This window comes from Protomyctophum bolini (genome assembly GCF_963924005.1).
Source record: "Protomyctophum bolini genome assembly, chromosome: 2".
Classification (NCBI taxonomy): domain Eukaryota; kingdom Metazoa; phylum Chordata; class Actinopteri; order Myctophiformes; family Myctophidae; genus Protomyctophum; species Protomyctophum bolini.
In genome coordinates, this window is record NC_137863.1 from 44342643 (window position 1) to 44369140 (window position 26498).

The 26498-nt window shown below is 43.4% G+C and overlaps 1 protein-coding gene across 1 annotated transcript in view; it reads left to right on the top strand.

Annotated features, from left to right (window-relative positions):
- Positions 1 to 26498, top strand: part of tafa3a (TAFA chemokine like family member 3a) — a 158693-nt gene that overhangs the window by 88351 nt on the left and 43844 nt on the right. Inside the window, exon 2 of the mRNA XM_080785986.1 lies at positions 4848 to 4960. Coding sequence (XP_080642112.1) covers positions 4849 to 4960 — 112 coding nt within the window. The 5' untranslated portion in view covers position 4848. The remainder of the gene's footprint in view (positions 1 to 4847; positions 4961 to 26498) is intronic.

Consider the following 26498-nt stretch of genomic DNA (forward strand, 5'->3'; position numbering starts at 1 on the left):
ACCAATGATTATATAACCCAATAAAAAAAAATGTTAGATGTTTATTTTATAGCCTATATCCTTTCATTTCAGACCACTTGTAGGCTATCCCAGATTTCATCAGCAGAACACCAGCCTGTTATTAATAAACAACCCCTATATACAACAATACCACTTGGTCACTGGGTGACAGCTATAACCTTCCAGCCTGCAAAGTGCAGTAATCACCAGCTATACTTTTACAGTGCACGACATTGGAATTATTATCTACTTTCCATGAGTATACAGTCACGTTGTGGCAAACAAACTTCATGAGAACTATAATGCTAGATATAGCCTGTTCGGAGCCTGTGGCTGTTCGGAACGTTTGCCTGTTCAGGCCGTATACACAAGTAAGACGCGCAAACGCGGGAAGCGAACGCAGCTCGTCCATATTTGGGTTTTGGACGTATAGCTGCTTTGGGGACTCCTTATATGGTTATGGCTGAGTCATGGTGACGTAACAGCGGGACAGACACACAGACAGACAGACAGACAGACAGACAGACAGACAGACAGACAGACAGACAGACATGATCTGCTAGGTCTCATAGTTAGTGCTCACTGCATTCGCAATAACTGCACCTGGTTGGGCTTTGGAATGCAGAGCATTGGGCGAGGCTTGTCCGAAAACAAGCGCTCCCTTTCAGCTCTCATGCTACAGTAGGCCCTATAGGCCTATGCACATGTATGTGTGTGTGTGTGTGTGTGTGTGTGTGTGTGTGTGTGTGTGTGTGTGTGTGTGTGTGTGTGTGTGTGTGTGTGTGTGTGCGTGCGTGCGTGCGTGCGTGTGTGCCTGCGTGCGTGCGTGTGCATTATGTATACAGTAATACACACAATTCCATAAAATCGGCATTAAATCTCATTAATCTATTTAATTCAATGTAATTACATTTTTAGCTTCTAGGTATACAGCACATAAATTACAAGACTAAATAATTATAAGATACAAATATAGGATTCTTTTTAACTAATCGTCTGCCCGAAGGTGGCGACAAAGGCCAGTTAGCTGTTCCGCATGCAGTATTCGGCAGATTACCATGTTTTCACATCCGGTTTACTCGCTCGCAGACCTCCATTGTATAAGAAACGGCTTGTGTTATAGCAGTAGCTCACGCTGTTTATATTTGCGATCCAGAATCCCAAATCACATCCGAACCTCGGATGGATCATCACCAGAGATACGAGGCAAGGAAGATCCTACCTTGAATGGGAGCTCTATGGGAGCTCCAAAAATCCTTGTGCTGGGGGTGACGAAGGCGTTGCCTAGCAACCGGGTCAGTGTCAAATGTTGATTATATTTTAAATGACGGAATACTCTGTGAAAAGCAATATTAAAGTAAACAAGAAAAAGTGTCTGTCTGTCTGTCTGTCTGTCTGTCTGTCTGTCTGTCTGTCTGTCTGTCTGTCTGTCTGTCTGTCTGTCTGTCTGTCTGTCTGTCTGTCCGTCTACATACTTTGCACACAATTTGCTACAAAATAAGGCATGCGTATCCACTATCCATGCCTTAAAATGTGTGCCAAGTCCGTATATGAAGATAATCTCTTATCGCCATCTCCAACCGCATTGTCCTTCTTCAGTCCATTCTGTGATTAGCCACCTGGTCCCTTCCTCGGGTCCCTTCCATCGGGTGAAATAATTGTCCAGTTAAGCAGCTCTGCCCAGCCACCTGAACACGACCGGGAGACGTACGAGCCAGGCCCCATATTATTATCCTTCAAGCCAATATATCAGCCAAACAGATTACTCTGTTTGACGTCATCTGTGTCTGCAATTATGCAACGGATTTGGTTTCGATTTCTTTTTTCTTTTTTTTTAATATAGGGATGCAAAATAGCAGCCCTCATTTGAGCATGCCATTAACCCGTTTAGGCCGGACGTCGAAATAAAAAAAAAACGTTCGCTCTGAAAGAATATATATTCTTTTTACGATTTCTCAAAAATAGCAGACCTATACAAGCTCGTAGCGCGCCACTCGGTGGCGCGCTACGAGCTTGTAGATCTGCTATTTTCCAATAGCTAAAGTATAACATAATGCATAAAACACCAAAAGGGGTTCCCTCCCAAAATGGGTTAAAAGCAACATTTCTATAAGGTATTAACAAACGTTCAGATCTACAAGCTGCTCGCTCACTATATGCACAGTGACCTTGTAGGATATATAGTTTTTTTTTTGTTGTTGTCATTATGCCAAACAATTCCTTGCCAAACACTCGCTCGCCTATTAGTTTGCATTGCACAGTGTGCCCCAGTGCGCTATTTCCTATATGTGTTAACCTGCATATAAGGGCATCGTGCTCATGCTCACCCATACGCACGTCTATCTACAATCCACCCGTGTGTACTCCCACAAACCTGTACACACACAGTACAGTACAGTACAGTACAGTACAGTACAGTACAGTACAGTACAGTACAGTACAGTACAGTACAGTACAGTACAGTACAGTACAGTACAGTACAGTCCTATATGGATATATTCATAAAATCAGTTTGGATTTGATTGATTGGATCATTAAGCCCTATAAACACAGGTCTCCCGAATGTAACGTGGTGGGGGTGATGCATGTGATTGAATGGTTTATCTTACAAGATCTGTGTAATTCATGTCGCAGTTATAGTAGTAGACATCTAACGGGAACATTGCCAGCAGTCACACACGCTGACTTTCTTTGCTATATATCTTGATATAGCGTGCAGTGCGTCATGTATGTATATAGAACCCCTGGCTGTTATTATAATACCTCCACCATGCAGGCAGCGCAGACTGTCAGCGCAAAGGCAGATGCAAAGGCGAGACATCTTTCCTCTGCCGTTGCAAGAGCCCCCCTGCCAAATAAACAGGAGTTAAGTACTTTGCGTGAAACCAATCGTTGCTAATTTGGGTGGTTGTGTTTGTGTGTGTGTGTGTGTGTGTGTGTGTGTGTGCGTGCGTGGCGCGTGCAAGCTGTGTGTGTGTGTGTGGGCTGTTGACTGTGATTTGCGACCGGTCCCGACTCTGTAAGGCAATAAGATGAGCTGCTGATTGCGTTGTTTGTTCGCCTCTCCGCGGGCCTCTTAGACAGAGACACACTGACTGTGTGTTACTGGACAACGAAGTACATGAAGATTACTAGGCAGAGCACAGCCCAGTCAGACCACACTGTAAACAATATTACTCACCGCTCAGGTAGCCTGCCCTGCACACACACACACACACACACACACACACACACACACACACACACACACACACACACACACACACACACACACACACACACACACACACACACACACACACACAGGACAGAGTGGAGAGGAGAGATGGAGAGGAAAAAGATACAGGACCTTTTTCTTTCTTTCTTTCTTTCTTTCTATCTTTCTCTTTTCGTACTTGAATTCTTTCTTCCTTCCTTCCTTCCTTCCTTCCTTCATCCGCAGTGAGTAGATTATTTAAATTAGTGTCATGTAGCACACCATGTTGTGGATTATTTGTCATGACAGCAGTCAAGCCATGCAGGGAAAACACAAACATGTGAATCATTATTATGCAAGGATGCACTAACACTAACATGTGTGTTTCATCAGTTGGGCACCAAGTCAACACAAATGTGTTATAGTTTGTCTTTGAATGAAGCTCTACAGAAACAGCAGGCACAGGGTATTTTGTCTTCTTATACCCAGCAGCGTTTGAATTTCCAAGTGAGTGAGCATGTGGTGGAACATAACTCAAGTACTGTACTTAAAGATAGGGTTAAGTGATATATGTTTAGGTTAAAACTAAAAAAGTGTCTTTTGATGCCTTTATACCTACTTGGGCTATCGACGCCGAGGTCATCTTTGGACGTCTTTTTAATAGGAATTGATGGCACTTCACAACTCTGTTCTGTACGCACTCGTAACTCTCGTAACACTCCGGATCCGGTGCGATGATGTAAACAGGAAAAAAAAAGAAAACAGGAGTGAAATGTCTGCTGGTTTATGCTGTCTATGCGTTATAGAGATTTTTAGAATCCTAATATCTTGGATTCTTCTTCCAAGGCTGCGTTTTGCATCAAAACAAGCTTTATTTGCGGCCACCAAGTGGCGCGCTACGAGCTTGTATGTCTGCTATTTTTGAAAAATCTCAGGTCAAAATGGGTTAAGTAAAATGCATGCTGGGGGGGAACCCTGTTGTGCGCGACACACAGTGAGCTAATCTTTGACATGGCAGGGGGGGAGGCCTGTTGTTCTAAAGCTTCCCTAAATCCCTACTTTGTGATTTCGGGAGTTTATACTCTAATTGACATCCAACCATTGGGGCTTCTTGGACAGCTCGCTGGCGTCTGCCCAAGTTCTTGGCTGCCTGGCAGTGCCCCGCGCATTGTACTATAGTAGTGCTGGAGACCAGCAAGACCAGCAAGCAAAGCACCAAGAAGACCACTTTGTTTTCATTCTCTGCAATGGCCAATATTCTTCCTCCCTCCTGGTTCCATGACAGGCTTCCCCGGAACTATAGTTCTGTGCACGAGTTCTAAGGAAACGTACTGAAACCTCCCATCATCACTTTGTCGTTAAATCACCTCCCTTGTTCAGACGTCGGACGAAAGAGCATGTTGAGAGCAGACAAACCTATATACGGTACCTATTAGCTATAAGGGAATGTCGCTCATTTGGTGCTAAATAACTTTGATAGTCTTATGTAGCCTACGAAACTATATAAGATTGCTCGCGGGTTTGATTATGTAGTAGCAATATTTTTTTAAGTTGATGTCTTTTGCCTGCAGGGCTATATATGCCCACTCTTCTTGTATCAATCAAGACATGCTTGCCCACGGCCATTTTGTTTTGCCTTTTTCCCCCTCAGAATGCGGGAGAGGGACCTGCGGAGCGTGTGCAGACGGATGCTGCTGCTGACCGTCTGCTTGGTGACTCTGTGGAGCCAGCTGACCAACGCGTCGTCACACAGAAGTCACATAGGTACGCACACACACACTATTTTGATGTATTTGATGTAGTATAAGACGCGCAAACGCGGGAAGCGAACGCAGCTCGTACATTTTTTTTTTTTTTTAAGTTACGTTTTTTTTAAAGTTTTTTTTTAGTGTGTGTATGTGTGCGTGTGTGTGTTTTTTTTAAAGTTTTATTTATGTTTAAGTTAAGTTTTTTTTAAGTTAAGTTTTTTGTCTGTGTGTGTGTGTGTGTGTGTGTGTGTGTGTGTGTGTGTGTTTTGTGTGTGTGTGATACTGGTGGCGGGTGGGTGGTGTTACAGCGTGACACACTTACTTGCTTATGGTTGTCCATCGAATCCGATGATGACGTCCACTTAAATGTCCTTAACGGTGAGTTCTTTGGTGGCTACACACACACACACACACACACACACACACACACACACACACACACACACACACACACACACACACACACACACACACACACACACACACAGTGTCACACACAGACAGACAGACATGTTCTGCTAGGTCTCATAGTTAGTGCTCACTGCGTTTTGTTCTTGCATACTGTAAATCGCTCTGGATTAAGAGCGCCTTCTAAATGGGAGCGTTTGCTGATCGAGCCCCAATTCTCTACAGTACCTAAGGTTGGGTGGTTTCTACATTTTTAACCAACGGTTTACGTTTCCCCCAAAAAAAACCCACAAGATGGCCCCTTTCCCTATGGCCCCTTTCCCTATACGGTAGACAGTGGCTTCCGTAGCCACTGTAAAACATAAAAAGAACAAACCAAGCAAAATGAACGCATGCATAAACAAGGACGTCAAGAGCACGGCAGCAGAAAGATCATCTCGTCTGTTCATTTTATGACTAGCCTCGGACACAGTCGTCACACAGTCAACCTCACACTACACTACACGTGTGTTACAGCCTGAATGTTTACGTTGTATAGGACAGGGGGCCGGAAATATATAGCGGATCTACAAGCTTTACAAGCGCGTCCGCTGTACGGCAAGGTATATATACTGTAACTCCAGCTTGGGAGCGTACTGTATAGCTGTTCTCACATTTCATTTTATTGCACCATCGCCGTGTTTGCGGCTGACAGTGGCTGGCTGATAGGAATACTTTGGCATTATCACCCAGACTTAGTAGAAATCCAACGTGTTTCCCATAGCGGGGGTGTCGCATTGTACTTAGTTTAAGACCTATAAGTCTCCAGCTGTTTGACGCTGCCATTCTCTCTACTGCTTCCATGACAATAATCAACCGCAAAACCCTTACAACCCTACAAGGTGCACAGAATGTTCACACCTCAGAGCTGCTTATAAGAGCCACAGTTAATTGTGTCGCTGTAGCGAGAAAACATAATAATAATAATAATGATAATAATAATAATAATAATAATAATGATAATGATAATGATAATGATAATGATAATGATAATAATAATGATAATGATAATGATAATAACCTTAAAAAAATATTCCAGAGATGAATGCACTGTTTTATACCATATACCATATGTCATTGTAAGGCCAAATTTGTGAAAATAGCTGATCTATAAGAGATTGTAGATTGTAGATTGTAACACTAACCCTGTTTTGGCTATTTCTGGCTATATTCATTTTGCTTATAATGACCGAAATAGGGGCGCCACTTTGAAAGCGTGTTTTTTTTTCTGATTAACAACAGCTTATTGCAGTATAAACTGCCTCTTAAACTGATTGCATTTAATGTTATATACTGCACTATAGCGGGCAAAAAAACCACAGTGGTTTCTTACAATAATTACATTATGCTGCACACATATAGCCTATAATAAACATAAGTGGGCTATCATGAATTAAATTATGAATTTACTCATATCATTGTCTCCACCAGGCCGAAGGCATGGGGAGAGAGTATGTTTTGCATTCCGTCCGTCCGTCCGTCCGTGTGTGAACAGCTAGTCTCCGGCACCGTTAACCCGATCAATGTCAAATTTTGCACACACACTGTTATAGCGCCACCAGGAGGCCGACTTTTGAAAAACATTTTTTCTTTATATTACTCCTCCAGATTCTGTCCAAAAATCCTGCAAATCGTTACACACTATCTCTATAGTCATGTGTTCAAGATGGATCTGTCCGATATTTCATATTCCAACCAATTTGGCTAACATTGACTTTCAAAGTTTGCGGGATTGGCCCTTTTGAAACAAAACGCCTCAACTCATGAACGCAGCGTGCAATTTACGTGAAATCTTTCACAGACTTTCCTACTATAGGCTGAGTTATATATCCCACCCTTTTCACATTGGCCTGTTATAGCGCCACCAGCAGGTGGATTTGTGCAAAACACATTTTTGGAACAAAGTGCCTCAAATCATCCAATTGCCATTAATGGTGTAAGAACAAGTGGCACCCTTTTCATATTGGCCTATTGTAGCGCCAGCAGGAGGCCACAACCTGACCTGGCCTGGTGGAGACCTAGATGTGCCCCGAGAGGCACTTTTTCTAGTTTCCAATATTATTATCAATTATAATATGCACAGGCGCGCCATATGAATATGTTACAAATTGGGTTCTATATACAGACCTCACTGTACATAAAATGTCTCCACTAACTATACTAATGACACGTGTGCACACGTCTTTAAAAGTGTTAAATGTTCAGTGGACTATAAGACCTATATCTATCATATATGCTGATCACAGTACTGTATGTTGCGATTCCTGAACCTTGGGTAAAGACTCTGCCATCATTAGCAAGACTTTATAAGCAGCCTATACTGCAGGTCACTACAATGAACGGAGTCGAGAGAATCAGTCTGGTTGGAAGGTGCGAAAAAAGGTTGCTGACAAAATGCACCTGAGGACACCAACCGGATGGCTACTTTAGGGCTTCGCAAACAGGGTTGTGGAAGTGTTGAGTCAAAGGTGGGCTCACCTTGACTTCTGTGCCATGGGGGATTTTCACACAGTTTACTGTAAAGAGTCAATGTAATCACCCTGCAGGTCTACTGGGCGGGTGTGTGTGTGTGTGTGTGTGTGTGTGTGTGTGTGTGTGCGTGCGTGCGTGCGTGCGTGCGTGCGTGCGTGCGTGCGTGCGTGCGTGCGTGCGTGCGTGCGTGCGATCAGATTCTAAAAATGTCTTCTACATCCTGACAGTTTTCTGAAAAAGCTATGTTTCTATGTCAGTCGTTCTTCGATTTTTCAAAAATTGCAGACCTATACAACGTGTGGCGCTATGAGCTTGTATATCTGCTATTCTTTCAATAGCTAAAGCATAACATAATGCGCCCGCCCAAAATGGGTTAAACTTAAGCTAATTTCTGGAAAATAATATTTGCAACATTTTTGTGAATGTTCATACTTTTATTTGGATAAAATAAGATTTTTTTTTGCTGCCAGTTGTATACTGGGGACTTTTACTTTGAGGTACACTGTACTGTCTTGCTAAAATTGACTTGAGTAAAAGAAAATTGGACAACTTCTGCCAGCACGGCTGACAGTTGGCTTGGGGGGTGGGGGGGGGTGTCTCCACGTTAACTGCAAAAACAAAAACATGAACAGCAAAGGGACTTTGATAAGATAAGATATCAGAAACCCAAGGCTATATCAGAGACAAGCCCAGGGAGAGAGATAACCCATTCTGAACGGGAACCCATTTTGGTGTTAGCATCATGTTATGCTTTAGCTATTGAAAAATAGCAGATCTACAAGCTCATAGCGCGCCACCGAGTGGCGCGCTACGAGCTTTTAGGTCTGATATTTTTGAAAAAATCAAAGAACGACTGACATTTTTTAGAATCTGATCTCAGGTCAGAATGGGTTCATCAGACCAGTGTGTGTCCGCAGTGGAAACCTCGTATGAATCTGATCTCAGGTCAGAATGGGATAAACATCACCAGCCGGCGCATCGTCACAGTCGGGGCTGAAACCTCGTATATTCTAAAAGTGTTACTTTTCAGGAAATGGAGGAAAAAAAAGAATAACCTTTCTGTTTTGCAATGGAGTTATTGTTTATAGCCACAAAACCCACGCACAGACACAATTTCCAAATGTGGCCGGCGTGAAAAAAAAAAGCAAGGTATAGTGACGAGAAGAAAGAATCGCGTTTGTTTGTTGCGAAGAGATCGGTATATGCAGAAAAGATAGTTTGATATACATTTAAAACCCATTTTGGGGCGGGAACCCCCTTTTGGTGTTATGCATTATGTTATGCTTTAGCTATTGGAAAAATAGCAGATCTACAAGCTACATAGCACGCCACCGACGGCGCTATACGAGCTTGTATAGGTCTGCTATTTGTGAAAAGTCGAAGAACGACTGACATTTCTGAAACATAGCTTTTTCAGAAAAAAATCATTTTCAAACAGACAAAAAGAGTGTCCTTACACAGCGGCTGCATGTCGGCTATCGAGACACACGCTAAATTTGACATACCGGTAGTATTGCTCTTTGCGGTCTACAAAAAAGACGGAAAGTTACGTTAAAAAAACTTTTAGCCTGCTATAGGCGAGCTGTTGCTCCCCCAGACCCATGAGCCGTGGGCTCATTAATGGCCCCCCGGTGGGCCATCCACAACAACATGGGTTATAACGTCTGTCCACCATGCGGCTCATAATATTCCTCACAGTCTGTATACAGAAAAGGACACTAGCTGCCTCTCTCTCTCCAAACTCTGCCGTTTATCTTTTCATTATAAAAGCGCACCTTTATTCTCGCATCACCGGCTAGGTAACCCACATTGACGGTGTCTTCTATGTTCACTTCCTTCACCCCTGGTTTGGCAATAATTGTATAATCCAGATTTATCTGATGGGTCGAGCCCATACCACAGTCAGTCGGTCGTATAGCCAGATACAACACCAACGTAGCCGGGGGAGAAAGAGAAACGTTTCAGGAAACCATCAGCAACACGGTGGAGATCGAGCCACATGCATGAACAGATTTTGCTGCTCATAAACGATATACAGCAGGAATGAGTACGTATATAGCGGGGTGGCTCTTTAATTAAAGCTGCTTTGGGTGTTTTTGTAAAAAACCCGAGAGAGGGGCACGCAATATTGGACATTCACGGCTGTCATGGGGTGGATCCATATACGAAAATCCACGCCACTGTTTTTGCGATGATTAGATTAATATGAAAACTAGATCATAGTTGCTAGGGAGGGGTGGCGGGGGGATTTGCGAAAAATAAATAAAAATAAGGGTTAATATGAAAATACCCGATCTACAAGACTGATGACACATCACGCCGTGGGGCGTTTATAGAACAGCTATTTTTTAACTCTACTTTTCAGCGACACTTTCTTCTGCACGACAAAAAAACATGAAATGTTGAAACTGCGGAGATACAAGGTTTCTCTGCCCGTGCCCGACGACAGCATCAATAGAACAGGTTGCTGTGTTGTCTTCTGGGGATGTTTTCCCTACCCAGGGACACGCAGAAGGTCAAAGGAAGACAGGGGAGGAGGGGGGATAAAACAGCAAGAATTCATTCAATCAACTTTTTTATTGTTTTTGTTTACTGCCAGCGCAAATGGAAGACCTTTGCTTCTCACTACGGGCTATACGGGAACAAGTATAAAATGGATGTATTGAATATAGGGCTGCAACCAACAAGCAATTATTATAGCTTATAATATAGTATTCCTGATTAATCTGTGATTAATATAGTCCATATAGCTATCGCAAACTAAGGTATTAGCATGATTGCTAATAGAAGAATATTAGAAAGATATTTACAAGATACATAACTATAAACCAATTACAAAAACAACGCCCTGAATGATTAATTGATTATTAAATGGATGGTTTAATAACCCCTATCCTTATACTGTAGATACATCATTTTCTTAATTCTGCTTTCTCTACGGTTTACTGTACTGTATGGTCTTGCAACATCAACACCGTTGTGCAACAATGCTGATATGTTGGTGGAAAGACCAGGAGGCTGCATCCAATCAGTGTTGTTTTTGGCAGCACACATTTTAGTTTAGTCCATTCTGACCTGAGATCAGATTCATAGGAGGTTTCCACTGGACACACACTGGTCTGATGAACCCATTCTGACCTGAGATCAGATTCTATGAGCTTGTAGATCTGCTATTTTTCAATAGCTAAAGCATAACATGATGCTAACACCAAAATGGGTTCCCGTTCAGAATGGGTTAGTCATAGTCTTTGGACTGAAACTTAATTTAGTTTTTGTCATAATTTTTGTCACCTGGAATGTCTCAGTGTTAGTAGACTAAACGTCATATAAGATTTCAGTCGACAAAATCTACAGTTGATTTAGTCGACTAAAATGTATTTTGGCGGGCCTTATTGATGCGGGCCTTATTGATGCCTCCTACAGTGTTACACACTTCAGCACCATGGATAGCTCCTACACAGTGTTACACACTTCAGCACCATGGATAGCTCCTACAGTGTTACACACTTCAGCACCATGGATAGCTCCTACACAGTGTTACACACTTCAGCACCATGGATAGCTCCTACAGTGTTACACACTTCAGCACCATGGATAGCTCCTACAGTGTTACACACTTCAGCACCATGGATAGCTCCTACACAGTGTTACACACTTCAGCACCATGGATAGCTCCTACACAGTGTTACTGCAGCACCATGGATAGCTCCTACACAGTGTTACACACTTCATCACCATGGGTAGCTCCTACACAGTGTTACACACTTCATCACCATGGATAGCTCCTACACAGTGTCACTGCAGCACCATGGATAGCTCCTACACAGTGTTACACACTTCATCACCATGGGTAGCTCCTACAGTGTTACACACTTCAGCACCATGGATAGCTCCTACACAGTGTTACACACTTCAGCACCATGGATAGCTCCTACACAGTGTTACTGCAGCACCATGGATAGCTCCTACACAGTGTTACACACTTCATCACCATGGGTAGCTCCTACACTGTGTTACACACTTCAGCACCATGGATAGCTCCTACACAGTGTTACTGCAGCACCATGGATAGCTCCTACACAGTGTTACTGCAGCACCATGGATAGCTCCTACACAGTGTTACACACTTCATCACCATGGGTAGCTCCTACACTGTGTTACACACTTCAGCACCATGGATAGCTCCTACACAGTGTTACTGCAGTACCATGGATAGCTCCTACAGTGTTACACAATTCAGCACCATGGATAGCTCCTACACTGTGTTACACACTTCAGCACCATGGATAGCTCCTACAGTGTTACACACTTCAGCACCATGGATAGCTCCTACACAGTGTTACTGCAGCACCATGGATAGCTCCTACACAGTGTTACTGCAGTACCATGGATAGCTCCTACAGTGTTACACAATTCAGCACCATGGATAGCTCCTACACTGTGTTACACACTTCAGCACCATGGATAGCTACTACACAGTGTTACACACTTCAGCACCATGGATAGCTCCTACACTGTGTTACACACTTCAGCACCATGGATAGCTACTACACAGTGTTACACACTTCAGCACCATGGATAGCTACTACACAGTGTTACACACTTCGTAACGAGTGTTTGTACGACGAAACTGAAAATAGATCCAGTATAAGTACTTTTTACACTTTGGTTGCACGCTGAAAATAGCTGATCTACAAGCTCACAACGCGTCGCGTTGTCCACTATAGTCCATTCCTAACATTTTTACTCTAGTTTTTATTTGTCGACGAAATTGTCAGTATATTTAGTCATCGTAGCTTCATTTTAATTTAGTTTCCATTCGTTTTTCGTCAGTGAAAAAAAAGGTAGTCGACAACACTGCATCCAATCCTATAGCCTAGAGGGGCCATGCAGCACGCCCAGTCTCAGTCTCTCTCTCTCCCCGGAACCGACCGGGCCCACAACACTTAAGGCAATCATGCCGCCTTATGTCCCCAAGCTACACGGAGGTCAAGTCAAGGTGGGGGCCAGTAAACAAACCTCTTTAGCCCCTCTGTTTATGGAGGTGGGCTGGCCCCTGGACGGAGCAATTGAACCTTTCACCGTAGCGCTGATGAGAGCACGCTGGGCGCACAGCACACACATAACCCCCCCCCCCCCCCTGTAATAAGACTACTGCATACTGCATCCCACCCAGAGCTCCGTTCAACATCCATTAGCTATTCATGAAAGAGTGCAGAGTGGAGAGAGAGAGAGAGAGAGAGAGAGAGAGAGAGAGAGAGAGAGAGAGAGAGAGAGAGAGAGAGAGAGAGAGAGAGAGAGAGAGAGAGAGAGAATGTGGCTCTGATCTGAGAGAGAAAGAGTTAGAAGAATGAGTACGACAAAGAGAGAGGCAATAACAGGATAACCATTTCAGTCAGACAACTCACGAATAGTTAAACCAATATTTATTGCAGAATGAGTAATGAGTGTGCATATTATGATATTTGACTTGGCGTTCGGCTCTGCTGGATTTCTCCCTGCTCGGCACGATTAAGCAACAACATAAAACATAAAGAGCAGGGAGATAGATATACAATAACCCCCCGTGGGGAGCATAAATAGCAGAGCCCACCGGTGGTGCTGGGGTGGTGGTGGGAGAAAACATCACATACAACCGGGAACCATGAGCAGAGGAAGGCAGGAAGAGCATGGAGTCTAGTGAGCTTAAGTAGCCTGCTCAATTAGTCAGCTGACTGCCGCATCGACGAATGACGTGTGAGACTTGCACACACGTATACTCCCACATAGTAATGCAGCATGTTAACCCCTTGAGCATAGTATGGGCCTTTGAGCATGGCAAGAACCTCCCTTGAGGTTGACTGACTGAACTGACTCCGCATGCTGCGTTTGATTAGTTGTTACTGACGGTGTGATTTTTAGACCGATGATGCACACAGCACATCAAAATGCATGAATATGGACATATTTGGAAATATGGAAATATTTTAGCATCCCGGTCTGTTATAGTCACAGAGGACGATTTCCCTGTCTGTTGAGTTGAGTTAACTACGATCTTTTTGACATATCTCACACTGTCTAATTTAAGAGGAAATAAGTAAAATCTCTCATTTAATGCTGAAATGCATTCGGGGCGGCAGTATGTGAAACGTAACAACAGCACTGTTTTCTTGAGATGGAAACAAACTGTTTTTTTTGCTACAGTATATACTCCAAATCGAAGCAGGCCTACTATACGCCTGTTCTGCCCTTACTATACGTTGGTGTACATTGTGTATGGCTTGGCAGACAGCTAACAAGGTTCCCAATAAAGCTCCAAAGGCAGTGACTTGGTTTAGGATCTTTAGTGAAGAATAAATTGTAAAACTGCAATACAGAAAAAATAGAAACACAACATTGGTGTCATATACTGTAAAATAATAAACCAAACATAGTTATTGTATGCATCATACAAGATTACAAAAAGAACATGTAAATTTCTTTAAGAGCCAAGAAGTTTAACAAAAAGACACACACTTACAGACTTATCCTGTACAAGGCCTGGTAGAAAGGGTTAACTCAACATGTAGTGAGAGAGCTCTTGACAGTGTGCTGGCTTGAACTGAACTGCCTCTGACCAAACTAATCACCTCATAACTACCCTTGTGAAGCTACCAGGTGAGGAGAATTACTAATTAAGCAAAAGAACATTGGTCTCCATTACACATAGGGCCTACTAGGTGAAAGGTGAACTACCTAGAAAAGTAAACAGCACAACGCCCATTTAAGGACGTGTTACTGTACGTCATTTCCTGTGTTGCATTCTCAGCCGCCGACGGCATTGTATACCTCTGAGCTCCTCAAACGCTATATATAACGTTAATTAATCATCTTTGTGAGATGGAGGATGACTGATTTAAGCAGGTGTGACTGCTTAAATCAGTCATCCTCCGTCTCACAATCTTATTGCACTGTAGTGTTTAAATGCACTGCATTTAAAACACGCACACTATCACTGCTAATTGTTATATCTCCCTACTTTGGCAGCTGCAACTCTTTCCGATCTAAAGTTTTTGAGCAATTACTATGTATAGAGGGTATATGCGCATGCATGCATGAAGTGAATGGCAAATCGAGTGGCAAATTGATTGGAAAAGTGAGTGGAAAAGTGAGTTTAACGTCGTTTAATGCAATCGAATAGGACTTTTTTGATGTATGGGCTGTCAAGCCAGAAAGTAGTAGGTGTTCCTGCAGAACTGATTGATTGATTGATTGATTGATTGAAATATTTATTAACAGTTTGCAGAATTACAGGACATTTCAAGCACAAACTCAATACAAAGACTGTTAACTGTGAGTGGACGACCCAATTAAGCATTACACTTAAATTAAATGAATGACATTTATTGGGAATTGTTTTTTAATCTTTTGAAGAATAGAACATTAGCCTATAGGCTACAAATAAGAAATGGCGTGAAAGAGTTGCACTGCAGTGCCTCCGCGAGCAGATTTATTTAACTGTTATTAAACCGTGGGCCATAACATTTCAAGTCCAATTTGGATGTCATCATACAAATATATATATCCTATTCAAATAAGTATTGCTTCCTATTCAACAACACACACAACGTTTGCCAATGGTTACTACTGTATATAATAAAAGTAAAATGAATTCTCCATTTCCCACTATCTCTCACTTTAGTACCTCTATCTGTTGTACCTCATCTTCAACCGGGGAAGATTCTGCAGACAGACTCTGCATAGTCCTGGAGACATTGGAAGAAGTACTTCATATTTAGAATGTGTTTAAAACAAGTTCACACACACACACACACACACACACACACACACACACACACACACACACACACACACACACACACACACACACACACACACACACACACACACACAGGGACAAATTAGCCATAGGGCCAGTTGGGCCGCGGCCCAGGGGCCCTTGGCTCCCAGGGGCCCTTCGCGGGAAACTGGACCGCGTCGCGCAGTACTGGGTTTGAGGCACTGACAAGGGCCCCTGGAGCCCGGCCTCTAACACCCCCCAGAATGGAGGTCCCCTACTGGGGACCCCTTAAAGTGGGCCCTTTGAGGACCAATTTCAAATGTGTGTGGGCCCCTCCTCTGCTCTGTATTCTCCCTCGGTCTGAGCCTCAAACGCAGCGCAGGCTCCTGGGGGCTGGGGCCCTACAGGCTGGGCGTCAAAGTGGGCCCTTTGAGGACCACTGCTCCACCGTACTGTGAAGCAGTGGTCCTCAAGGGGCCCACTTTGAGAGGTCCCATTGAGGAGGGGCCACAGGGGAGCCTGAAACGCAGCGCAGGATCCTGGGGGCTGGGGCCCTACAGGCTGGGCGTCAAAGTGGGCCCTTTGCAGACCACTGCTCCACCATACTGTGAAGCTGTGGTCCAAAGTGGGGCCCACTTTGGAGGTCCCATTGAAGAGGGGCCACAGGCCGCCGGGGGCCTTGAAGGCTGTAAGTTAATGGGAGTCACTCCCACCCCGTCCCTGACCACCAGGAGTTATAGGTATATCCTGAAGCTATAAAGACTAGAAATATAATGGATTATTATGTTGATTACTTGTTTCAGGCAGATTTGCAAATATTATTATGTTGTTGCCTCAAAATGCTCAAATATATTATGAATAATTAAATATTGTGATTTTTTTTGTGCAGCACCAAAAACTTTATAGGCTATCATCACTTATTACTTTAAATAAATGTTGTCATAATTGTTGAGAAAATTACATATTTTGTATTTGTATTTTGTTACCCTTATTGGCCTTGGACCTTAGTGAAATGAATAAAATTATCAACAGAGAAATTTCGTCAAAATTCTGCTAAATATGACATAAATTAAACGCCATTGACATTGAAGGGAAAATGTATGTCATATGTAAACGAGCAAATCAGCTAATCAATCACAGGCAACAGGCATTCTGATTGGCCAGTATGAGATGATATCTGATGTATGATGACAAGAGCGCCCCTCACTTAACATGGGTGTGATTTTTCTTTAATGAAGTGATATGAGGTAGGGGTGGAAATAATATGTCAAAATATTATATCACTATCTTTTCAGCAATTATCACAAAATAGTGATATTCATCATATCATTGTTATGTTTGTTTTCATATAATATATATAATCAATTTGTTTTATGCTAATACTTTGTAGATAGATCGATAGTAGCTCTGTTCCATTCCATACCTCTAATACGTGCAACACATTAGAGCTATGGACCAGAGCTAGATAGATAATATGTTGCTCATGGATGGATAGACAGGCTATCAGTTTTTATCCTGCTATCATGTTAGTGTGACATTCAGACAGTGCAGAGGCTGCTCGATGGTGAATTAGTATTGTAACATTCTCCTTGGCTTTGACTGACTGACTGATATTAATACGGTAATCCAGCCAGTTCGGTCATTCGCATTATCATTTACGCTGGGCACACGCTTTTGTAAGCAAACGCTAAACAAGGGTTGTTTTTGATAAACATCAATCCGTCCACTCCATGTGTGTGCGCGCGCGTGCGTGCACGGCTGCACGCTGTTTCACCCGCGTTTGGTTAAAAGTAAGATACGTTTAAACTTTGAACATTACAAACAAACTTTGCAAGCAATTCCTTCTGAATCTGTGCTATCATGCTAATGCTATGCTGCATGCCTTATCGCGCACCGGTGCACGGTCGCGCACTGTATTTTGTGTTCTCATCTGTGCGCTGTGCAAATTGCTAATAAAAACCTGATAAATGTTGCGCAGGGGGGCCCTCAAAAATGATCGGCCCAGGGGCCCTTGAGAGGCTAATCCGTCCCTGCACACACACACACACACACACACACACACCCTTTCTTTATTTTTAGTTGAATTCTATGCAAATAGAATACTTTTTACAGCGTGGCCAAAGGCCAAGCTGTCTAGAACTGCATGTACTATAAAAAGTAGACCAGTCACATGCTCGTGCCAGTTTAGGCAAAATTCAGACAAACACGTTGAGGACAATAATTAATAAATGGACTGAAACAACTCCCTATATACTGTTGGTTAATAACTTTATACTAGAGCGGTGCCCGTTGCGGGCACTGGCTTACTTGGAACGATGCGAGTTGGAAATGCATGCTTCACCCAGTTATTATGTCTGTGTCCCCGTTTTATTTTTAAAATGCAATCCTAAAAACAACCGGAAGCCAGTGCAGTGAAGCCAAAACTGGAGTAATATGTTCTCCCATCTTAGTTCTAGTTAAAACTACTGGCCTACTGTATATATAAGCCTCATCTTTGGCCATCTTCTTCTGATCTTGCCGGCATGGCCGCTCCACCGTCAGTATTCTTCTCCCAAATATACCCCTCATCCCTCCTCTGCCACATGTCCAAACAATCTCACCTCTCTTGTTTTATCCCTGAACCGAGCTGCAGGTAATCCAATCTGGCAGTGTAGCCGCGGGTTCGACTCCTGATCCCGATACTATCTCTCTCTCTCTCTCTCTCTCTCTGTTTCTGGCACAACAGCGCCCCTACTGGTACTAATAGCCACATATAGTACATAGGTACATGCCACTATAGCAGGGGTGCCCATTACGTCGATCGCGGTCGACCAGTCGATCGCAAGCGCTGCGCAAGTAGACCGCTTGGCCCTGCCATGAAAAAAAAAAAAAACAATCCTCGAGTCGCCTCGGGCAGGCACGGCGTCGGCTGCTTTAAAACCCCCCACAATGCAGTGCCTTGTTTTCAAGTGTGGGGAACGTCGGGTCTGTTATGTTGTTAAACAAACAAATTAAAAGGATATCTATCCATCATTGTTCATATAGCAAGATGCGCGCGGCAAAGAAGCCTAAAACATATCACGTCCATGCAGAGTGGGAAGAAGATTATTTTTTCACAATGTCACATTCCAAGTCCAACTGCGTTTGCCTTACTCGAGCCCATCGCTACATTCATGTGCTTCCCATTCAGAAGCTGATGTTGATTCCATTGCCTCGAAAATAGCAACACTTTTTAACATGAACTCTTCTGCGTTGGAGAATGACATCATGGCACTGCAGGCTGACATACAGTTAAAGTTGCGCGCCCGCGATTGGAATTTACTCGTGAAGGAAAAGTATCCAAACATCAGGACTTGTGCAGCCTCGCTCACAGCGTTATTTGGCTCCACATATTTATGTGAATCAGCATTTTCCCACATGAAGATAATTAAGTCCAAATATCGTTCCACGTTGACGGACGATCATTTGGAAGCCTGTTTAAGACTAGCTGTCAGCAGTGACTGTCCGGATTACGCAGCGCTGACGGACTCCATTCAGTGCAAGGCTGAAAGCAGTCATCTGATTAAAGGGATAGTTCAGATTTTTTTAATTTAAATTGTATGAAATACTTTCCATTAATATAGTGGTTGCAACTGTAGGCCTATTCATTGATTGCCAGAGTCCTGTGGTAGTTCTGCTCTGGTTGAGTTGAGTGCATTATTCCTTCATGTGATTGTGTATGCTTTTTATGTGTCATACTTTTAATATTTGTAACATTTTATGAGCAATATGTTATTACAAATTTAAATTGATTGACATTATTACAAAGAGTAACTTTAACAAAATAAAGGTAAATAAATAGAATTGATTGATTGAAACAGTCCTAATGCCTTAATGTTATTTATTTTGACTATTTTAAGCAATGGGATAATATTTTTTTGGTTGGTAGATCACCTTGAGCTGGCAATTTTAAAAGTAGACCTCAAGTCAAAAAAGTGTGGGCACACCTGCACTATAGGTATACATAGGTGAACACGGACATTGCTGTTCCTTGGAGTGGTTGCACCACTCAAAAATATAAAATAAAGGCGAAAGCCACAGCCATATATAGCATAGAGGTCTCGCTATTATCTTCCTTCTCACTCTTGCCGTGTACCCTACTACCCTTCCATCATAACTCACCCCTGACTGCTGTTGTACGACTGAGTGTAAAATGAACAGCACTATACTGTATATGCATGCAGTCGGTGCTTTCCTCCGTTTCTAAGTGTATCCGGTGCGTCGTCTCCACTCCAGTTGTTAAATCGTTTATGTCCTTCCACATCTTTACACACAACACTTTCTGGTGTTGGAATCCTTTTGGAATGAAAGGCAGCCACGCTCTTTTTAGACCGCTAAGCTTTAGGCATTTTTGTTTTTACCATGTTTATAATAGCAAGCTGTATAATGGTATAGCCTACTATACATGCCGCCGTCAGAGGAAGTTAATGTTGTTTACTACTAGTAGTCGCACATGCAGTGGTGCTTCTGTTGCCTATTATGACCATTTTGGTGGAGGCAGACTTGACAGCTCAGGCAATGGGCACCGACACAAGCTCAAAAATCGGCGTTGTGATTCGGCCTATAGTACTGTAGCAGTGCCATACTGGCATAGAATTCCGGTAGCCCAACCCTAGTTATTATGATATTTTCTTTTCTCATTATTATAGGCCCAAATTTAGAGACTCAATGTCACCGTACACCAAGTGCACTTCTGTGTGTCAAACCTGGCGAGTGCGAAACCATCCGTTTGGCTGCCAAAAACACAGGTGAAATACCGGGTGTGTCCCAACAACAGGCACAGGGCATTAGGCAGAGAAGAGAAGTGGAAAGGCAAAGTGAGAAGTGGTGGGGCGAACAGTCACAGAATAGCCTACATGGAAGGACACAGACCAATGGAGAGCTTGCACTTGGCCTCTTTTCGCGGGTCAGCTTGTGCCTCATTTGTCAATTCACCTATATAATTTAAAGCTAAATACAGGAGCGGGGGGCATTTTGTTGGAAAACATTCCATTCCAGTTTATTCAAACCCACTGCCTGTGAATTCTCCAGCCCCATTATTTCCCATAAGTAGCAGACTTTGGAGCGTGGCGACAGCAGGTCCTTGTGGTTTTACTGGTTTTATGTGGTATATACTCTAGTACACAGGGTTCAAGGTTCAAATTTATTATCCCGTCACTGGGACTTTCTGTTTGACCACCGCAGTGGAAAAAGTACAGAGGGCAGACAAATAATAAATAGCAAATAATAACAAGTGATTTTGGAATAATAGTGATACACACACATGCGCACGCACTCACGCGCGTGCATTCAAAAGTCATGCATTCAAAGAGCCTGGTATATTTGTCCTCGCTGCATGCCTGCCTGGGACCATGCATGGTCCATACTGTATGTCCATGTTGGTACACATTCACGCAAAACACAGCAGGTCAATCTCAGAGGCCGCATCCCGGGAATGTCTGACATTATATACAGTATACCGGGCAGCAGCAGCAGCGGAGAGAGGGTCACCCTCTCTTGGGGGGGAAGGGGCAGGGCAGTGACGGATATGGCTATGTGTGAAGCACTTGTGTCTGACATTTAGGAGGAGCAAGGTATAAATGACACGACGGTGTCAGCATGGTGATATGGAGAGAGACCTAGAGGGAAATGGAGATGGAGATGTATGTCATTGCGGGGGCTGTTTGAGATGCACTGCTGTGGGGTGGAGGGAGGGGGGATGACAGGGGTCAGCCCCGTCCCCCCCTTCCCCACCGTCTCTCGGTGGCAGCCTCGGAGATTAGCCCATTCTGAACGGGAACCCATTTTGGTGTCAGCATCATGTCGTGCTTTAGCTATTGAAAAATATCAGATCTACAGGCTCATAGCGCGCCACTCGGTGGCGGGCTACGAGCTTGTAGGTCTGCTATTATTTTTGAAAAATCGAAGAGCGACTGACATTTTTTAGAATCTGATCTCAGGTCAGAATGGGTTCATCAGACCAGTGTGTGTCTCCAGTGGAAACCATCGTATGAATCTGATCTCAGGTCAGAATGGGTTAGAAAGCCGTCAAACGTCCTGTGCTATATGCGCGTCTGAATGGCAGCTGTATGTGGACGACGGTCGCGGTGATGATCACGACACCGCTGTGATGTGGCGGGGGGGGGGGGGGGGGGGGGGGAAGAGACAGGTTCAACTGTGTACAATCTTTTGCTCAGAATGTCATTACTTTTAACTCGTTTCTCCCGGGGGGGAAAAAAGCATCTTGTCATTATATTATATACTTTGGGGCCTATTCGGAATGTTTTGAAGAGACTTTGTGACAAGTCGTTGAATTATGTATTATTTTGCTTTTAAGTGGTGTGCTTTCTTTGCATGCTCGTATATAGGAAATGAGGATTTGTATAAATGACCTGCTGGGGGTCTCGTCATCCTCCTACCGTGCACCGTAGTAGGCTGGCAGGAAAAGGGGAGAGAGATGAGGGGGGGTGACATGCAGTATAAAGGGCCGTCGGGATCGGGAATCGAACCCGCGGTGCCTGCACACTGCCAGACTGGAGTACCACCACCAGCCAAGGTGCCTGGACCGCTGAGCCACGGCCACCAGGGCCTCTATACCGTGCAGTTTTATTAAAACATCATTATCAGTGGCTTTGGCCATGCAGCATTGAAAGTCAAGTGGCATCTTCATCCATGTGTTCAAGTGCACAGTGATTATATAGGCTAGTAGTGGTTCGAGGGAAATCTCTCTAAATGTTTTCGTTGTGGCAGAGAGGAGGACCCCCTGCTGTTTTCCTAGAGCACCAGATATACCTTCAATCTCCATTCCAACTCCAATTACGGTTTGCAAATGTAAAACCCATTATTATCCCTCGCCGCATTATGAGCTATATACCCCTAGCTGTATATACCGAAGCACGGAGATAGAGACCCAGGGATTCGGGGATTTCGATGGGAATCGAAAAGGGGGGGACGAGAGCCACGGCGATAATGATTTGAGCTGATGATTGCAATTAGCCGAGGAGATGCTATAACAGCACAGATGTAATTGGGTCTTTGCAGACGTGCAACACCGAAGGCTTTGTGCCCTTATACCACCGGCTATTAGAACAAACCTCCTTTAACCCATTCTGAACGGGAACCCATTCTGGTGTTAGCATCATGTTATGCTTTAGCTATTGAAAAATAGCAGATCTACAAGCTCATAGCGCGCCACCGAGTGGCGCGCTACGAGCTTGTAGGTCTGCTATTTTTTGAAAAATCGAAGGACGACTGACATTTTTACAATCTGATCTCAGGTCAGAATGGGTTGATCAGACCAGTGTGTGTCCAGTGGAAAACCTCCTATGAATCTGATCTCAGGTCAGAATGGGTTAAAGTTAGTCAATTGTGTTGTTGTTAACGGTTCTATGCTCGGCTGGACCTCTCGGAGAGAGGTGTCACAACAGTGTTAGATTGGCTATAGCTGCACTGTAGCCGTGCACTCCTCATTCAATGCTGCTTTCAAGGCTCCGTTAAATACTTAATGTGTTGAAGAAGTTTGAAGACATTAAGTTGCAGACATTATGCGCCATTACATGCTCTTACGCATATATTATAGAACAGTGTTTCCCTACTAAAAGTTTGAAAATTATATACAGTACATATGTTGTAACCTCCCACGGGGCAGCACACCTACACCTAACCTTAAACCCATGTCTAACCAATGACTAGTCCAAACTAAGTATATGCACCCCATCAAATAGTATACGCTTATTGGCGCTCAGGATGGAGATTAAACACAGGACGGAACATTAACGATATCATAACCGAGCGCACCGCTCCACAGGCTGTTGGGAGCGCCTGCTGGGCAACATTCCATGTCATTCCCGGGTTGGGACGTCATCCTAAGTGGTCCTGGTCCCATTTTTTTGTGGAGGAGATGGAAAATCTTAAAACGTGAATAACTCTTGATCTAAATCATTCCGTCCGATTCTAAGCAAAGATTGTGTTTTTGGCGGCCCATCGTGGTCCCGTCGCTATAGTCGCGTCAGAAGTAATCATATACTTCCCGTTGTTGTCGATCTACTGTAGCTACTGTACTTCAGCTATACATCCAAGATGGCGCCTGGTGCTCCTTGAAATGGGGTGTTAAAGATGAATAAAATTACAGTGTCAACGGTACAACAACTTTCAGCAGCTGACACAGATTTCCCATGCGGGGAATCTGAATTTCAATATTTGTGAGATGTGTTACTAAAACACCTTTGCAAACGCATTGGTGAAGAAATGTATCGGTAAGGAATTTATTCTCATGATTTGTTTAATATCCCCGCATGACTATTTTAACTCTACACCACATTTCTTCACCAAAAACCGCAATCTGCAAGCTTAAAACACGTGTGAGCTTGTAAATCCTTTTCGCTTGAATGTTCAACTATTTTTTGCTGAATTCTCGCCTGGTATGACAGGTTCACTATATAGGGATGCTATATAGGGTTCATGTGGTTTATTTACGCAGAAGATTATAGAAGCCAAAGTCCCACATCCAGGAATGCACGTCGTGACGCTATAAAAAAAAGTTGTCTGAAAAGAAAAGTCGATAGACTGAAATGTTGCTACAAAAAATCGTTACGGAGGTGACTTTTTTGTCCTGCCACACTTTTTTTTTTTTTTTTACCTTTAACCCATTCTGACCTGAGATCAGATTCATACGAGGTTTCCACTGGACACACACTGGTCTGATGAACCCATTCTGACCTGAGATCAGATTCTAAAAATGTCAGTCGTTCTTCGATTTTTCAAAAAGAATAGCAGACCTACAAGCTCGTAGCGCGCCACTCGGTGGCGCGCTATGAGCTTGTAGATCTGCTATTTTTCAATAGCTAAAGCATAACATGACGCTAACACCAAAACGGGTTCCCGTTCAGAATGGGTTAATGTAATCTGTACTTCAATTGCAGAGACACCGCTCCCGGCTCGCTATAAATGTCCATTGGGATCAAACTCATGGTCGCGCGAGTACATTTATTACATTAGTTTAACTTTCTCGTTCAGGGTTCAGTAAGCAGATCTCTAGAGTGCAGTCTTGTTTTATTTTTTCGTCTGGTGCCTAGGAAACACATATTTGATGCAATAGGCTATATACAGGAAAGTGAATGATGTGAATGCTTAATGAGCTGTATAGTATATAGTAAAAGTGCTATATTCACCTTATAATATTTTATACCTTATAAATCTTTGTATTTGTTATAGGTTGGCGTGTACATATACACAAGCAATGTGTATCATTCATACAGTAGGAGTTTTTTTTCTCTTTTTTAGGTAGGCGTGAGCAGGAACCTTCCTGTGAATCTAAAAATTAAATAGACATCTGATTGTGTCAGAATTGTCAGCATATTTTTTCTGTGTAGTCAGTCAAGCTTTTACTGTAAAGCAGTGGTTCCCAAACATTTTAGCCCGTGAGCCAAAAGAGACATTATATAGATGTTGGCCTGGGACCCAAACTAGTGAAAATAGCCGATTTTTCACTACTTTCACTAGTTACTATTATTATTATTATTATTATTTGTATTTATAGAATTTCTTAGATGTCTTTGTTTGTTTGTTCTATACAATCTATACAATTCTGTAAAAATAATATATTTAAAAAACTAAATCTTTTGACTGTAGGTAGGTAAAAGAAAATGAACTTGAGTCGTGACCAATAAAGATTGGTCCGTGACCCACATGATGGATTCCGACCCACTGTGAAGTACACTATAGGTTGACCCCTTACTGTACGTTACTGTAAGGGGCTATAGGGGGCTCAATGTTTCTGTCAAGGGCACTTCATATAATGTAGGTCACATGACATGTTGATTGATGGCATCTAAAGTCTGACCCCTTCGGGGACAGAATGTTCTCTGTAACCTCCGGGTCACATTGCCCACGCACGCACGCACGCACGCCCACACGCACGCACGTAGTACGTACGCGCACATACATACAACCCTGAAGCCAAAACACAGCCGATCTACAAGCGCTGCGACTTGTTGTGAGTCCTTATGTCTATTTTTCTAATTCACTTACACTTCTATATACTTATGGGGACACCAGACCTCACCCTAACCCTCACAGGTACAGTGTAGTAATAAAAGTCGGCTGCACGCACGCATGCACGCACGCACGCACGCACGCACGCACGCACATAAGGATAAAGGACCTTTTGCAATCCCTCTTCAATATCTTAATTAATTTTGGGGGTCCTCCTTGGCATGGAAAAGTTTCGGAACTTATACGGGTTCAGAAGCCATTCGTGGAATCAGTCGTTTTAATGGGTTTCCCGATCACACAAGGCTGATTCAGAGGGAGGTGATTTCCCCAGTGTTCAGTGAAAGGGCATTCTCAAAGTTTGACTCACCTTAATAGGCCTCTAATATAAACGCTGCAGCCGTGCCTTTTTTAATATATTATATAATTTTAATTTTTTTTAGCCCACGATTGTGTAACGTACCCGGTGCCAATTGCTGTAATCCTGGGGCGCTTATACTCTCCCTCTGCCAACCTGGGGAGAGCCCCGAACTGAGCTCATGCTTCCCTTAACCCATTCTGACCTGAGATCAGATTCATACGAGGTTTCCACTGGACACACACTCATGGTCTGATTAACCCATTCTGACCTGAGATCAGATTCATACGAGGTTTCCACTGGACACACACTCATGGTCTGATTAACCCATTCTGACCTGAGATCAGATTAAAAAAAATGTCAGTCGTTCTTCGACGCGCTACGAGCTTGTAGATCTGCTATTTTTCAATAGCTAAAGCATAACAGGAGTGAGCAGGCCGCTTCTTATCCCACTGACAGGGGGGGGGGGGGTTTCCCCGGTATAGGACGTAGTAGCGCGTGGAATTCCTAAACAATTCCTTACCTTCCTTT